This window comes from Poeciliopsis prolifica, unplaced genomic scaffold (genome assembly GCF_027474105.1).
Source record: "Poeciliopsis prolifica strain line A6 unplaced genomic scaffold, Auburn_PproV2 SCAFFOLD038, whole genome shotgun sequence".
In the NCBI taxonomy this organism is placed as follows: domain Eukaryota; kingdom Metazoa; phylum Chordata; class Actinopteri; order Cyprinodontiformes; family Poeciliidae; genus Poeciliopsis; species Poeciliopsis prolifica.
The window spans coordinates 2,254,041-2,271,471 of NW_026562413.1; the positions used below are offsets into that span (position 1 = coordinate 2,254,041).

The window sequence follows — 17,431 nt, forward strand, 5'->3', positions numbered from 1 at the left end:
ATGATCAGCTCTGGATTCTGACCAGTAAATAAAGTTTATTTACTGGAAACATCAAAACAACAAGAAGCTCATGATTTACATTTAAATCAAATCCAAACTGAACATTTAATTAAGATCTGTTGACTTATATTAGCATAGAAAAATTGATAAAGATAAAGAAACATGTATTTCACAAAACTCTATTGTACATTTCTAATGAATAATCATATTATTTAAAGGCAGATCAATAGAAACAGATCTATGGAGAGTGAAAAGTTTTAACAAATTAATGGCACACTTAAATAATTATTACATAAGTTATTTATTGTCATCTCACACTCTTCACTGTCCATAAGGAATTTGGTTCAGGTGAAACCTATGGAGAAATTAATTTTTCTTAGAAAAGCAAACTAAATCTGTTGTCACCTTAGAGACACGTACGGAGCGCCATTCAGGCAAGAACTGCAGCTGCTGGTGCCATTTTGTTTGACATTTTTCAGAAGTACATTTAGCTCATTTTCTGTCTTCACTTTCACTCCGTCAGCTTTGATTCCAGGTTATTCTCACCTCATCAGGGCGTGAAAGATTCCTCCACTTTCTTCTCTTCCCTTCAGTTCTATAAACCTTTTGACAAACTTCCATATGTTATCCCTTCATCCCTGCTTCAGTCTTTTTCATGTCAACGTTTCAGATATCCACAAAATGAATTATTGACAGAGAGCTGGAAATGACTGGCATAAGGAGAAACATGGACAGAAGGTTCTGGTGAGGAGAATATAAACTGAGGTAAATGGGTCAAGAGGAGGAGGATTGGCGTATTTGGCTGGAAAAAGGAGGAAGTTGCAGTTGGATAAATTCTGAGACCTTCATGACTCCGAACTCTTCCTTTTGCCTCGAGTAAAATTATGAAGAAGAGGGGAAAGGCGGGAGGGAGCCGATGTTTGAGGACTTTTGTCACCCTGTCGCTGCACTGAAGGTATGTGTGAGAAATGATATATGTTGATCACTATGTGATGTTTGTATTTTCAAACCTTTCTAATTCCTTTTAGTTTTTTATTATCGTTTCAATTTGCAAAAGATTAAAACGTTGCCTCTGTACCTCAATGATAGAAACGTGTTTTCATAAAGGAAGGTTTATATTTGATCATATTTTATCTTTACAAATCCCTTCCTGCTTTAGGATTAAATAGCACATTGATACGTTATTCTGTTAGTTATGGAGATATTCTACCTTTTTCTAAAAACAACTTTCTGTAACGATGACTTTCTTCTTGCCACTCTTCAATAGAAAAGCAGGTTTGTGGAGACAAACTGTTCTTCCCAGCTCTTTCCAGTTGGATGGACTGAACGGCGCTCAGGTTGGGATGTTTTACAGCCTAACTTTCCCTCATTCTGTCTGTAAACGTTTTAATTGAGGAATCTTTTAACTAATTTACTTATGGTGGTGTTAAATGTTCTGTAAACTCTGTGTGCAGCTGCAAATCTTAGCAAGGATTCTCTTTCTGAAATAAGGGTAAATAATAATAATGATGATTTAAGCATCCTGAAAACTTTCTCCTTTCTGCTGCATTTCTTGGTCTTTATGATGCTGATTGAACGAGCAACACATTCTACATGTTACTATGAAGACAAACCGCTGAGTTTAACTTTGTTTATATCTTTCTTTTTTATCAAGTGATCCACGGTACTCATAAGTGGAAGATTTTAGAGCTTCCTGTCTTTTAAACCAGATGTGCTCCATTCATCATATTTTTGCAAAAAGAACAAATCTGTTTTTTTCTCCTTATTTTTTTTTTTTTAAGTCTGTGAGGATCAGTGTGTTAAACACAAGGTCTGGCTCGGTTAAATTTAATCCAGCATGTTTTGTTTAAAGCGAGAGTAGTTCAGGTCGCGCAATTCACTTTGTCAAAAGCGTCTCGTTCTTTCAGAGAGCAGAGGAAGATGGATTTCATCCTCTCTCCAGTGTGAGAGGGTGATGTTTATAAGACGAGGGCTTCTAATGTCTGGTCTGGTTTAAACTGAGTCTCTGTGTTTCAGGGCAATAAACCAGCTGAAGTAGTCTTTATTAATTTAAACAGGACAGTATAAATCTGCTTTGGAAATGGCAACGTTAGAAATTAGAACCATAAAACATAAAAATGACACAAAGAACTCATTCACCTGTCACCTTTTGCGTGCAAAACAAAATTCATTTATTATTTCATTGAACAAGGATCAGAATCTCAGTGGAAAAAATATAATTTCATATAAAGTTTTGGGACAATATAAAAAATTAAAATAAATCATACTAGCAACTTGAGCGTATTGTATCTGAAATTGGCCAGAACACCGATGAGCATAAATTAACTGATTTTCCATGGTTAAATACGTCAAATAAGAGGCTTAATTCACATGCTGCAAGTTTTCTAATGGTTAAATTTACTAGGACTAAAACTTTATAGAAAGCAGAGAAATCAGAACAATGCACTAAAATAAAACTGTATTGTATTTTTTTTTGTTTTGTTTTTTGCTTGTATTCATGTCCCTTTTGACACAATAGAAGAAAAAGTTCACCCTCCCTTATCCAGCAGGTACATGTTTGTCATTCGTGTCCTCCTCTCCTCTCAGTTGTTGCCCATGGAGCTCCTCCTCGCCAACATCAGCTCCTCCAGGAGCACCGAGGCTCCTCAGCTGCTCCTCACCTCGGCCCAAACTAACTGCAGCACCTGGGATCCACAGTGGGGGGCGCTATACCTGCACAAGTTAACACACCTGGATTTGCAGCTGTACCAGGACTTCTACTCTGTCTGGGTCTTTCTGATGGTGAGGTGATAAATGAGGCTTTCATCAATCATCTGTGATTTAGAAACATTTCAACCCGAGTCTCGTCTTTCCCTCCTGAGTCTCGTCTTTCCCTCCTGAGTCTCGTCTTTCCCTCCTGAGTCTCGTCTTTCCCTCCTGAGTCTCGTCTTTCCCTCCTGAGTCTCGTCTTTCACTCCTGGCTGCAGGTTTGTAACTGTGCGATGCTGGTGGTCGGTGTCGTCCTCAACAGTCTGGCTCTGTTTGTGTTCTGCCGGACCTCCACTCGTTCCTCGGCCACTGTGGTTTACACCATTAACCTGGCGGTCGCTGACCTGCTGGTGGCGCTGTCGCTGCCCGCCCGCATCGCCCTGTACCACAGCGGTGGCAGCTGCGTGGCCTGCTCCTACGTCCACACCTTCAGCTACTTCGTCAACATGTACTGCAGCATCCTGTTTCTCACCAGGTGAGGGGACTTCACTCCAACTGAAACCAGCTGCGAAAGAATCAAACAACACGCGGCATCTATTTAACCCTTCGGAGTAAATAGATGGGAGCCAAACTAATCAGATGTGACCTTGATCTTCTCAGTATCTGTGTGGACCGATACCTCGCTGTCGTCCACGCCGCCAGCACTCTGCATCGATGGAGGACGACCGGAGCCGCCAAGTGTGTCAGCGCCGGCGTCTGGTTCATAGCAGTTGTGGTGACCTACTCTTTCCAGGTGAAGCTTCAACCACTGCAAAGTGTAACGGTCAACATGTCCAAAGTTGAGGATTATTTTAGCTGAACACCTGACAGATATCATCATGCAGATCTTATCTACAGCTCTGGAAAAAATGAAAACCTCCTGATTATTCCACCAAATATTGATCTCTGAACTCTTCCTGAGTTAAAACATTAGTATTGTTGTTTCTAAATAAATATAAATTTGTTTTCTTTGCATTATTTGAGGTCTGAAAGCACTGCATCTGTTTTGTTATTTTGACCATTTCTCATTTTCTGCAAATAAATACAACATTTTTGCTTGACATTTCAGAGACATGATGTCAGTAGTTCATAGAATATGAGAAGAATATTCATTTCACTCAAACAGAAACCTTTAAAGTGTCAAATCAGAGAAGTTGATAATTTTTTAGTGTTCTCTTAATCATTTTCCAGAGCTCTATATCTCTGTTCAGCAGCTCATAAACCAGCTGTAAACAGAAATGTCTCGATCATTATGTCTGTTTATGTGATTACAAAAACCAAAATTATAGTTTTTTCCAGGTTAACTGGGGGATTTTAAGCATAAAAATGTAAAAATGGAATCTAAAATGTAACTTTAAAGTATTATCTAAAATCCACAAGTATTTTTTTAATCATTCAAATGTTCATACGACATTACTTTTGTAAATCTGTGTAATTATTTTTGCTGAATATTCTATAACTTTTATATTCCCAGTTAACACTATACTGCTGATTATTTTAGCATCACATAGACGTAATAAAAAACAACCAACACACATAATTTTGTATGTTTTATGCCTCATATATGCAGTGTTCAACTTCAAAGCTAGTATACAATTTAAAAATAGCAGGCATTATAGAACGGCCCACATTAGATAAAGGCTAAAAAAGAAACCGTATGAATTAGAGAATCTTCAATCAGCAACTGAAAAGCACAAAATATGAGCTCAACTAAATAAACAAAACCTCTGAAAGGGAATTACAAATCATTATGGTGCACATCCTTTACTTTCTTATCCCAGCTGCCTCCAGTTGTGATGTTTAATGTGAATTACAATAAAGCAGCTCTTCACCAGTGAAAGATGCCTGCAAGTCAATGACTCCATGCAGTCTGCAGTTTCATTATACAGACTTTGAAACTACAGCACTGTAGGATCAACTAGAATGTATTTATAACTGAATTGAAATGATATATATATATATATATATTTTTTTGTAAAGTGCCTTGAGATGACTTTTGTTGTGAATTGGCGCTTTACACATGTAAACAAACTGAATTGAACAACCTGGCTGAATTTCTCTCTTCTTTTTCCTGCAGACCAGCGCGTTAAACGTCAACTCCTCCTGCGTGAGCCTCCCTGCCCACTTCTACCTCACCGTGCTGGAGTTCCTGCTCCCCCTGCTGGCCGTGGTGGGGTTCACCGTCCGCGTCGCCTGCTTCCTCTCCTCCCGCCGCGGACTGATTCCCCGGCACAGCCGGGCCAGGAGGAGTCGCGCCGTCCGGCTTTTGGCCGCCGTCCTGGCGATTTTCACCGTTTGCTTCACGCCGTTCCACCTCCGCCAGGTGCTGGTCTACTTCCAGGTGAGGCCGGCAGGGGGAGGCGACGGGCAGCGTGGGGCGGGTCACGTGCTGGCCTATCACCTCACGGTGAGCCTGAGCAGCCTCAACAGCTGCCTGGACCCGGTGGTGTACTGCTTTGTGACCGACAGCTTCAGGGGGATGTGGAGGACGAGGAGACGGACGGCGGCGGGGAGAGACTTGAAAGGTTCGAGCGGCGCAGAAGGGGAGCGGACTCCAGCCAAGAAATGTCCGGGCGCGGCCCTGGCGATAGCTCAGAGCGTGGCCGCACTCACCCTGAGCAGCGCGGCGGCCTCTGCAGCCAGCGTGGACCGGTCCGTGTAGAGAGACCTCACCAGAACCCGGGGAGAAAAACTTACCCAGACTCAATAGACCTTTTTCACGCTTCCGGGTTTTAAAGCGGATGTGGGGTTGGACAACTTCCGGTGGCTATAGCGTTAGCATTAAAAGGCTAGGAAAATGTCTCAGTCTCGGCGCAGTTGTTTTTGTTCAGTCCCTGGTTGTTCATGTGGGGCAAGAAAACAGCCTGATCTGTCATATCATGCGTTCCCGACGGACCCGGACCAACGGAGGCAGTTTTTCTCCTGATGCCAGAATGTCAGGATCTGGAAGTGGTCCTACAAACATCAGTGACATAATCATAATAAATTTTGACAAAGGAAACATACGTGTAAAAATAAAGCAAACATTATACCTGTGTAAGCTCTGTAAAGTGTGGAGTGCAGATATCTTTTCCCCATAGTTTTGGGCTTCCGCACCACCGTGTTGCTGGCAGGTTCAGGATTTATCCCCTTACAAAAAATACACAGAAAGATGTCAAACTAAAGAACAAATAAATGGATGAGTGAGCAATTTGTTAGGACATAATGGGACTGATTTGGCACAGTTTAGATTTTTACCCAACTTGCAAATAAATTAATTGATAGCAGTTGAGCCTGTTTTTTTTCATTGCCTACAAAAAAAGAAATATTTGAAACAAACTATGAGAGAAATTATATTTCACACAAGTAATATTGAGATTACAACAAATTTTATATGGCGATTATAAAACACAGGTGGGAAAGGAACGTAAATGGCAGTGCGACACAATCAAAGGAGGAATAAATTGTGTACATAACTATAGTACTGTTATTTTAAGATCATATGTGTATGATATGCAATGTATATAATTTAGCATATCTAGTATATTTATATATCACATCCCACAGGACAATGTGTTCCACTCTTTTTTTCTTGCTTGTGTTCTTGGTCTGTGCCATCTTTGTAAATCACTTGTGCAGGAGGAACAGTTGGCAGCTGGAGTTGGGTGTAGTGTGCAGTCTGGTAAAGAAGTGCAACTACATGATTGCAAAAACCTTTACCAGCTGCACAGCTACAGGAATAATCCAGTAATTCAGCCTTTTCTTTTCCAACACCCAGTGATGTCTAAAATAGACAACTGTTTTAGTAACACATATATACATATAGCATGTTTAGCTTTAAACAATAGACTCTAGTTTGAAGGTAAGCTTCAACAACAGCAGAAAAAACACAGACTATGTTGCAACCGCAACAAAAACAGAAAACAAATAGTCCCCTCTGAACAGGAAGATGTTAGAAAAAAGCTCTGAGTTGTCCAGAAGTCGTACGTGGAAGTTCTTCATCTGTCACATATGATCAGGAACTCGAACTACCGAACAAGAGCCAACCGGCTTTCTGACTGTTTCAAACCTGCAGCTTATGCGGTTCCTCATTTTTCTTCATGGATCTGAAGCATCTAGCTCTGACAACTATCTGTCCCTCCACAATATTGGACACTGCAGGCATGAGTAAAGCATGTCCAATGCAAGAGTAAAGCACAGTTTCAACATCAAGCGTCATCTAGTATCTCACAACTAAGTCCTAGCATGTTGTTTTTCACAAACTGAACTGGCAAATACATTTAAGAATGTAATCAGAATATAATTGAAAAGTTTAAATTATGTTTGTCTCTAATATTCCACGTAATTTAGCAAACTAAGTTAAGCTTCATTACGATGTTTGTGTAGTTCATATATTGTAGCTAGCGGTTAGCTCGCTAAGCTACGTCTTTTCTTACCTTGATAGCGGTGGATATATTTTTCGTGGAAGAACTTGTATCCTTTCACACGTTTTGTTGGTGGATGAATTAGCCGCTGCGATTTCCTCCGCATCAGCGAAAGAAAGGACTGGCAAATTAAGTAAGGACGATGAAAAGGACCGGAGGAGAAGAGCCATTTTTCAGAGTACTTGAATTACAGTTACCAAAACAGGAAGTGCCGCAGCCCTGTCAGATAGAGCTTCAGGTTGCCGTGAAATACCCCAGCCCCCGCCCTGCCCCACGGGGCCGGGGCATTTGTGCGCATGCGCGGGGCCGGGACGGTTGTGCGCATGCGCGAGGTTGGGGTTGTTGTGCCCATGCGCGAGGTTGGGGTTGTACGCATGCGCGGGGCCGGGATATTAGTGCGCATGCGCGGGGCCGGGATATTTGTGCGCATGCGCGGGGCCGCATAAAGCGGATGTTGGGTTGGATAACTTCCGGTGGCTATAGCGTTAGCATTAAAAGGCTAGAAAGATGGCTCAGTCTCGCGCAGTTGTTTTTGTTCAGTCCCTGGTTGTTCATGTGGGGCAAGAAAACAGCCTTATCTGTCATATCATGCGTTCCCGACGGACCCGGACAGACGGAGGCAGTGGATCCAGGCGATCCGAAAGATGAAGGTCCGGGATTTTGCATAAAGACGGGGAGCACTTTCGTATGTAGCCGCCACTTCACACCGGAAGATTTTGTTAGCGGATCCACCACCAGCCGCCTTAGAAGTGGAGCTGTTCCTTCCCTGTTTGCCTGGAATAACTTCACTGCACCGGCAATGAGAGAGTCTGCTTTCGAGAGGGCGAAGAAACTGCAGTTTGTCCTCTCAGAAAGCCAGCCAGGCTGAAGATGGTACTGCGAACCATGACAACACGGCACATCCACCCGCAGGTAAAAGATAGTATATTGTATATATTTTCCATGTAAGAGAATTTCAGTAAATATATAACTGTTGCTATATTATTATTATTCTGATCACATAATTATGAAATTATGTGGTTATGTATTTTGTGGAGAGATTAAGTCAATGGCTGTATACATACATGCTGCGACTCACAACATGTATTGATTTTCACAGAAGTAATGTTTCAAATATATAATTAAAACTTATTGCTAACCGTATGTTTTGCTATTTTATTTAGTGGTTTTACAGGTGCACTTGATGAAGCTCTGGATTATATTAAGGAGCCCAAACTTCAAAAAGTGGATTTGTCTGCTACACTTTTCAGCCGCTACTGTGCCTCTGATGACCAGATCCGGTTCTGCACCAAATTTCCATTTGAATGTGTGTTCCGGATCTTCTGGAGTCCATTGCACCCTCTGCATCACACCTGGTGTACTGGACGAGAGCACAGAAACTTGGAGAGGAAGCATGTGCTGAAGCCAGCCCTGCCCGCTGCATGTCTCTGATTGATGAGTTCCTGATGTTCTCATTCAGGGTTGCAGTGGGCATCAAGGAGCAGCTCATTGCTGACATGTTTCAAGTCAGCCATCACCTGGGCCAACTACCTCTTCATTGTGTTCTCTTCCATCAACCTGTGGATTAGTCGTGAGAAGGTAAAAGCCAGTATGCCTCAGAAATTTCTGAAGTTCTCTCCAAATGTCCTTGTCATCTTGGACTGCACAGAAGTTGCTCTGGAAACGCCATCATCCCTCACCTTACAGTCTGAAACGTTCTCTGCCTACAAGAACCACTCCACTCTGAAAGGGCTGATTGGAGTTGCTCCCTGTGAGTTGGTGACATTTATTTCAGCGTTGTACTCAGGCTGCATCGCCGACAAAGAAATAACGAAGGTCAGTGGAATCCTTCCTCTGCTTGAGCTGGGAGATGAAGTCATGGCAGATAAAGACTTCCTCATTTAAGACCTCCTTCATGAAGTTGGAGCCAAACTCATCATTCCACCATTTAGGCATCCTGGTCAGTTCAGCAAGGAAGAGACAGAGGAGACCTAGACCATCGCTCGGCTGCAGATCATTGTAGAGCTTCCGGTTGCCATGAAAAAGAGAGAGCAAGAGGACGTCTTAATCACCATTACATGTTTTTAGGCTCATTCTAGTGTCAGCCATTATTTCAAATAAACACCAAAGTTCCCCACATTAAAACAGTCAAAATAGAGCATTTTAATGTGTTTAGAGGGCGTCTAATTAGACCAAAAATTACTTTTAAAACAATGTGGGTTATCTTTAAATATCTTAACTGGAGAAGGACAATGAATGTTGGAAAGCCAACACAGAACCCGTCCACATTAAACCCGTCCACATTAACTGGCACAAATCTATAAAGTAATCCATCTTTAGTCAAGAAAAAAAAAAAACACATGGTAACAATCATAAATATATGGCGAATTCAAATAGATGTAAACGCACACAAAGCATAAAATGATGGAAATAAAGTAAGAAAAAAAGAGTTAATGTTGCTTTTATTTCAGTGCTATCAGAAAAACTTGTTTTCAGCTGCTAAAAGTTTACAATGTGCGCTGATCAGCTTTGACCCCTGGTAACGCCCCTTTATTATGCACGAAAACTCACCGTTTTGATAACTTTTAATCGGCCACGCCATATGATAATCTGACCAAGTTTGAAGCCGATCGATCGAAATCCCTAGGATGAGTTCAATCAAATGCGAAGGCTGTAAACGGCAAAAATGTTCTGAGATCTGGAGAGTTTTAGATTTGGAAATAAATAATTTGCTAAAAGTGCAACACATGTTTGAACATTTTAAAATCAAACTAACAGATTTCTTTTTTTCTTTTACTATGAATCAGTCTTTAAAATAAAAGGAGGGCAGAATGGTAATAAGAAGAAGAAACTGTTCAGGTTACCCCACCTTTCATCCAGTGATTGCTGAAGACTGGCACCAGTTAGTATCAATACTAGACATATTAACAAGAAGAAGAACAACAGTTTTATACTATGAACTAAGTGTTGACATTCAAAATAATCTCCATTTGCTTTCTTGGTCATATTTTTATTTCATTCCATTTTCTACACTCTGTTTTATAACTTTTTTTGTGTTATTAATAAATCTGTGTTTGTAAACCTTTATGTCTCTCTTTCTCTCTGACACAGTTAGCATCAGCAGGAACAACGATCACATGAAGAATCTGGGTCAGACTCAGAAAACATCCAAAACACGAGTGTCAAGTTCCCCCTCAGGTTTCTCTGCATGGAGAAAGCAGAGTGGACCGTCCACTGTGCTCGGGTTCTGAATCCACAAAACAAAGTGTCTCTTGCTTTTTGTTTTCTTTCTTAAAATGATCACAAGTCAGCTGCTTATGAGATTGTTTTTGTCCGTAAAGGGATGAAAATTGAAACCGTAAATGCTCGGGATGCAGACCAACAAGTTTCTGAATCGTCTAACAATTGTTCAGTTCCTCTTCAATCCGAAGCCCTGCAATTATGAATCTGTGGAACATCAAATGTAATGATTTTGTCCTTTAAATAATCAACAAACCACAAATTCTCTTAACGTAGGGTAGATCCAAAATACATTTATTTTGTATTTTCCATATGTTTACACTTTAAACATACGGCATTTGTTCGCATGCTTCTCCCAGACTTGGTTGCCATTTCTCAGGACACACAATGGAAACAGTGAAAATGAAATATATGATTTTTATTAGTATTTTATTAATGTTCCAGAAACTAAAGTAAGAACGTAGATCTTAGTATACGTGAGCCGGAGCGACTGAAGCGAGACAATCTGTGTTTTGCCCCACAGCTGTGAATCTTTGGATGCGGTCGTTTTAGTTTTTGTTGTCACAGTTTGCAGATAGAAACTGACCAGAACGGGGAAGTAGGTGGAAACCTTCAGCGATCCGTGAAGTTTATAGATAAAAATCTGCTTACATATTCCAATTTTTAGCTTCATGTGACATCAGTGTTATTCCTTTCCACTTCTCTGTCTTTGTTGTTTTTGCTCATCACTTGGCTTGAGCTTTGGGAATAACTCAAGATGTGTAGTTAAAGTTTAAGGCATTATTGTGTTTTCAGGGCAACAATGTTCTAATTTAGCTTTTATTAAAAACATGCAAGTAAATTTTGACCTATTGTTTCCATTGAGGTTTAACATGTCATCCTGTAATTTTTGTGCATTTGTAGTTTGTATATATAACTCACTTTGTCATGTTGGCTTTTAATTCAAGTTCCTTTGAGTCTCATCAGGTCTTTTATGCCGAGTTATCTGCATGTAAGCTGTTTTTATTTAGAATTTTCTTCTGTTTTATTAATTATTTTATTTCTGTATTTCTAATGCCTGCTAACTGGTTAGTGTTCTTATTTTCAACATGTCATATATATATATATATAAATTAAATGCTTTTAGATGAGACCTTTTTGTCATGTAAAATGTACGTTAAGATTATAGTTGTGAATCGAAGCAATAGTCATTGGAGAAAAAGTCTTTTGTCCATTTGAATAAAATGTGAAAACGACAAGAGAGAAGTCATTGATTGTTTACTTAGTTGATTTTAAAGGTGTTTTCCATACAGTGTCCATTCAGAGTCCTACTTTATGGAGGCTGAAGCATATTTACGCAGAGAGAAATATACAGGCTTTTATATAGAAAACAGAACTACTAACAAAAATATTCATCTTTTTTATAGCAGCAAAAAAAGAAGAAACTAAAAAGAAACGCATATTTACATCTTTTCAGTGAACAAGGCATAATATATGTATATATTTATTAATTACACGGCATATAACTGCTTTCCCGTTCTTTAAATATCTGTCTTGATTGACTCTCTATTAAAATCAGAGTATATAGGCATCTTTCTCTTCCAACGTTAACCACACAAAGCACTCGAGGTACAGCCACACTCTGAGTTTGGACAGGTTGCACCGACTCGCCGCTTGCTGGAAAAACAGAAACAGCTTCACGGAGTCTCCACATTCATGCACCCCCCCAAAAAAAAACAAAAAAAACAGAACAAGTACAACCATTTTTTTACAGCAAAACAGAGACTTGTATTTCAGTAATGCAGCAGACGTTTCCAGGGTTAAGTGTAAACCAGGCGTTTGCAAAAAACAGAACAAGAACCAAAGACAAACACTGAGATGACGGTTTGTAAAGCTTGTCTTCTGCTTTAAATGTGAACAGCGCATCCCACACACCCCGACAGACACACTCCAGTTTAACATCCCCCATGACAACAAATAAAATAGCTTTACTTTTGTCTTCTCAACACTAAGTGAAGATGTCGCTTTAGAGAAGCTAGAGGTCAAAAAATAAATATCCACAGTTAGTTCTGTCTTCTGCAACATAACTCCACTGCATTGTGTTGCGGTTTTTTTTTTTTTTTTTAAACTTATGTGCAAGTTCTATGCAATATCAGCACGCTCACCCTGACTCGTCAAACATCCCAAACAAGAACGATTTCAGCTGAAATCAGCTCACATTCAATTCAGTCACAAGATGGAATCAAAGGTTAAGAACTCAATCTCCCAGCAGGCCACTGGTGGGACCGTGCTGTCTGAACATTCATCTAAAAAGGCAAAAAAACAAACACCTTCCTAACACTTTCTCGCTACAAAGGGAGCAGAAACACTCAACTTGCACTTCAAGTATTTGCGGCCCAGAGCGTCTCATCAAAAAAACAACAACAAACAAACAGGAAAACAGGAGCTTCATGTCGAAGGACAATCCCACGGTTGAGCGTCTCGGCTGTGTGAAAAATGACGACAAACGCCGTCTGCCGCTTGTGCAAAACTGGAAGTGAAAACGTTACATGCTTCTTTAGCGTGCAGACCCACTGCAGCACATGCCCATCTCAAAAGTGCATGTTTTCACACATTTCAAGTAAAAAAAAAAAACAAAGACACTGACATCCAGCTATGTGTTAAAAATCTAGGCCTCTGACCAGTTAGGACGACAAAGGAACAGAGTTTGAGCGATTTGTACAGTCACACTTTGGTGTTCTACACGTGCAAATTGCTGCTGTAGCATGCACATCTCCAGAACCCTGGTGAAGTTGAGTGTCCATGCATTTAATTCAAAATATGGTATTGCCTTGAGGTTACAGATTCAACTTAAGAAGCGCATCAGGTTATCTGTCATTGTCCCATTTCTCCTTTTCTTTTTTGCAGTAAGCACAAACAAATTCGGTGAGCGCTCTGCTCCCCGAATTTACAGAACCTTGAAAAAGTATTTATACCGATTGTACATTTGTTGGCAATTTCAGGCAACAAAATACTCCAGCCATAGTTAAATACATTGATGTTTGAGGTTGTAAAGAGACAACATGTGAAAGATGTTCAAATATTTCATAAGGTGTTGTCCATTGTGTACACTGTGTCTGAAAATACAGAATCAAGCTAATCTGTTTTTTTATTGCTAGTTTCACTTCTTTATCTGTACTCTACTGCTTTTCATACCTGCAGCTTCGTAACAAGGGGCATCGCTCATACAACAGCAAGGCTGAGCGGGTCCAGGACAGAAACAAGAACCTATTTCTTAATTGAATCCAAATAACCAAAAAGCTTAGTCTCCATCCAAATGCTGCTACATTTGCCAATGTGCTCAACTTTTGACTGGGAAGTCAAAAGCTTAACCTCCAAACCCATAAAAACATCCTTTTTCTTCAGCCAGTCGTCGCTTCTCCAGATCTCCAACAGACCTTAAAGCAAAGTGCCACAAGAGGAAAGCAAAGACTCTTTCCACCTTTTAAATTTGGCCCATTAACGATGAACAATAAAAAACTTGATCATAACCCTCAACATAGATTTAATTTGCACTTCTCTGATCTCCATCCTGCCGCTTCCTTTCTAAACCTGCAAAAAGTGATTTCAAATAAACCTTTCTTTTTCTTGCTGAACCCTGCAGCCCACTGTAAAAACTGACTCAAACCAGTTTGCTGTTGTGCTTACAGCAAAAAAATAAAAATACTTTTTTTTTTTGTTTCTGCTTAATAAACCTGCAGCATGTAGCTTAGCTGTGATAAATCAAAACCTTCTGACTTATCAGTAGAACAATATTTGGGATTGTAATGCCCTGTAAACTGCATACCTTACTGTTTTTTCTGGAATTATGTCCAATAAACTTGTTTTTCCTCAGAGCAGATCATATGATATATCATATTTGTCATGCAAGAAACAGACAGACAAAAATTGCTGCAATGTGGAAGAGAGCAAAAGCAAAACATCTGCAATTAACTTCAGGGGAGAGAGTGATAAATATTCCCCAGGTACCAGGCTTTGAGCTCAGAGGATCGGAAACGCCTCTTCCAAAAGTCTTGAGAGTCTTAAAGCTACCGTCGCAGAGCGCTGGAAAAGTCCTGCAAAGCTGAGTGCTTTGTTGTTTTGGTGAACGCAGTGCCTCCGCCGGAGACAAATACATCCATCAGCTTCAGCGTAACGACGCGAAAGTTCAATCAAGTTGACTCCAGGCTGAGGAAGAACAATTTTCAGCATTTTTTTCTGTTTTTTTTAATTTTTATTTTTAAATGATTGCAGCGTTAAGGACTAAATGTTCAGAGGAAAGGTGTCCTTCTGACCCCAGAAAGAGTTTTTATTAAAGTTTCCTCTCAGAAACCCCTGAGAGACACAAACAGCCTCGTGCTGGATGACGCGGATACGCCTGCGTGTCGATCCAACTTCTGCCGATTGCTGAAGAAGACCTTGGACCAGGTGATGTGACGCGACACCGGCCTTCACAGCAGATTGAACTATTTAGTGTCTCACAAAGCGAAAACCCAGAGAAGGACCAAGCTAACAGTTTAGTCTCTTCCGACGGTCAATTTCCTCTGTTTTACAAGCCAATCACAGAGCGGACTCGTTCTCCAGGTGACAGGAAGTGGTGGTGGTGGTGATGGCCGCCTTTCCCTCCTTGTTGAGCTTCAGGAAGGTAGGTTTCTCTGTCACCACGGTAATGGGGCCTTCGCTGCTGCTTGGGTTTTCCACCGTCGTCAAGGCCTGTTTCTCTGAAGATTTGGTGGAGTCCGCCTCCCTACAAAAACACGACGACAAACTGTTAGGATTGTGGGGAAATGATCCTATTTTGTTCCTGGATTAAAGTTTAATGGATGGAAAACCGCCTCAAAAGTTTGGCTGCTAGGTAAATGTAGGACATTATCCCATTCTAGCTCTTTCCCCCTGCAGTCTGGAGACAATCAAGGTTACAGATTGTTTTCTAATTTTATGTTCAAGATAAATTTCTTGTCTAATGTCAACAAGAATGGGATATAGGTCACTTTTTAATGAATGGGTAAACTAATTTGATCTTTGTTGTTCATTTTGCAAATAAATTAAAACCAAATCTCACCTAATTTATTGATTTAGTTTAAAGTACCGCTTTTCAAGTTGACGTTGTCACCAGACCTAAGAGGGAAAAAGGTTTTCCTCACCCATTGTTTGGTGTCGGGTAAATGACCAAGAAGCAGGCGGTGAAGAACCCAAGAAGGGAGCCCCCAGAGGCCACCATGGGAATGACGATCACACTGTCCACAGCTTCCACGACGGCGCCCAGAGCCGAGGCCACCAGGATCTGACTGATGTAAGCCTGCAGAAGTCACATCAGTGTTTTAACATTATAATGCAGTTCATTCTGACGTGTCATTTACAGCATTCTGCATGATGGCAGCAAAATTATCACTCAAAAATATAGAAAAATCATATCTTAATTAGAGTGCATTTATTGAAAATGGAAAGAAAAATATATTTAAACAAAAAACACCAGTGCAACAATTCTTGATGCACATAACTCCCACAAAATAAAAGTGCTTTGAGTATTTCTAAATGTGTATTTTGCTCTTTGATTTTTGATGGATCAACAGGTCTAGGAAGTTTTATTGGTCGTCAACAACTTTGTTTCCGTGGGCAAATATTACAAAGATCTTTTTAGTTCATTTGTACATTTTTTCCACCATCTTTTAAAGGCAACACAGCTTTGTAAAGTTCAGCACCAACTGCATAAACAAGGTTGTTTGGTTGTTTAGTCCAAATTAATGGGTATATTTCAAAATAAGGTTTTGTTTTCAGTTTGGGAGAACTTAATTACACTGTTTAATGTTGAATAAATTAATAAGCAACACCCACCTGGCAGGACAAGATGGCGCAGTCGATCCCAAACCCTCGGCGGGAGTTACCAGGACTGTGCTGGATGTACTGCAGGAAGGTAAAAAAAAGTCAGTCATTATTTCTGAATAGCAGCCGAATTAAATGCACAACTGCCTCTCCAGCAAAACTATTCAGCTAAATAGGTGATAATGCTTTACATTTTTTAAAAAATAATAATGCTTATGCGATTCTAAATGAATAAAAAAAAAAAGTCTGTTAAATCAGAATATGTGAAAAATATGCAAAACGGGATTCCAGCTAATTTGACATCTTAAAGTGGAAGCCTCCTCTGCTCTGCCTATAGAGAACTTTGGTTTTTACACATGCATCCACCAAAACGAAGACCAGAAAAAGCATGTTTTTATATTCTTCATGAAGAAATTAAAGTTTCCAAACCAAATAAAGCTGAAAATTAAAAAAACAGACACCCAAAAAAATTGTCAGCATTGAAATCTCCACACCTCTTTCATTTCGTGATATTGTCCCAGCAGCGCGTAGGGGCAGTACGAGATACTCATACAGATGAGGCCCATGGTGCTGATCATCACCATGGCAACATACACATTAGGGAAGATTGCCATCACAGCAGTTCCTGTCGAATGAGAAACATGTTTACGTTGGGCTAATTCTACCTCATTCTGCTCCTCGGCCTCAGCTCCTCTTACCTATTGAGAATCCAAGAGTTCCCATGATGTAGATGACCTTGATGCTCAGGTCAAAGTTGTCCAGATACTTCTGAAGAACAGCTGGAAAGAAACGTGAGCAGGCTCAGCCATGTCAAGTGAAAACGCACCAGAGCATGTCGAATACTTTAAATACAGGCATGCAGGTACCTGAGCATATCGCGGAAGTCATGGCGTAAATAACCAGCCCCCAGCATCCCATCTGAACACCTCTGTGGTAATTTTCTAAGGAGGTTGAGTTAGCAGGAGCCTGAGAAGAAACAGGAGAAACGATGAGTTAAGTGATTTCACTGTGAAATTAAACATGGCTGCTTAGTTTTTCCTTTATATTAACTAATTGGAAAGTAATAGTTTGGTAACATGGTGTGCTTGCCTCCTTTTACATGAAACTTTATTGTCTTTCGATCAGCAGAAAACATGAAAAAAAAAAAGACATTACAATGATTTTATATTAGGAGCTTTCTGTTTAACCTGTTTTACATTTTATATTTTCAAGTCTGCATGCATACACACTTATTTGTGGTGATTACTAATATTGTTTTTGTG

General features: G+C 40.2%; 2 protein-coding genes across 4 annotated transcripts in view; one reads left to right on the top strand and one right to left on the bottom strand.

Moving 5' to 3' along the window:
• Positions 1-914: 914 nt before the first annotated feature.
• LOC129374973 (G-protein coupled receptor 20) lies at positions 915-5,736 on the top strand. 2 transcript variants are annotated; one of them, XM_055053701.1, is made up of 6 exons: positions 915-955; positions 1,268-1,337; positions 2,587-2,781; positions 2,967-3,223; positions 3,349-3,481; positions 4,805-5,736. In XM_055053701.1, the coding sequence occupies exons 3-6, from the start codon at positions 2,596-2,598 to the stop codon at positions 5,387-5,389; spliced, it is 1,161 nt and encodes a 386-aa protein (XP_054909676.1). In that variant the 5' UTR covers positions 915-955; positions 1,268-1,337; positions 2,587-2,595; the 3' UTR covers positions 5,390-5,736. The 2 variants fall into 2 exon arrangements, with proteins under 2 accessions (XP_054909676.1, XP_054909675.1); XM_055053700.1 differs by lacking the exons at positions 915-955; positions 1,268-1,337 and having other exon boundaries at positions 2,554-2,781.
• A 5,853-nt stretch (positions 5,737-11,589) lies between these two features.
• LOC129374974 (solute carrier family 45 member 4) overlaps positions 11,590-17,431 on the bottom strand; it is a 44,640-nt gene continuing 38,798 nt past the window's right edge. For both annotated transcript variants that reach the window (XM_055053702.1, XM_055053703.1), the window contains 6 exons: positions 17,036-17,135; positions 16,868-16,948; positions 16,664-16,794; positions 16,182-16,250; positions 15,491-15,645; positions 11,590-15,093 (listed from right to left, as the gene is read on the bottom strand). In XM_055053702.1, coding sequence (XP_054909677.1) covers positions 14,907-15,093; positions 15,491-15,645; positions 16,182-16,250; positions 16,664-16,794; positions 16,868-16,948; positions 17,036-17,135 — 723 coding nt within the window. In that variant the 3' untranslated portion in view covers positions 11,590-14,906. The remainder of the gene's footprint in view (positions 15,094-15,490; positions 15,646-16,181; positions 16,251-16,663; positions 16,795-16,867; positions 16,949-17,035; positions 17,136-17,431) is intronic.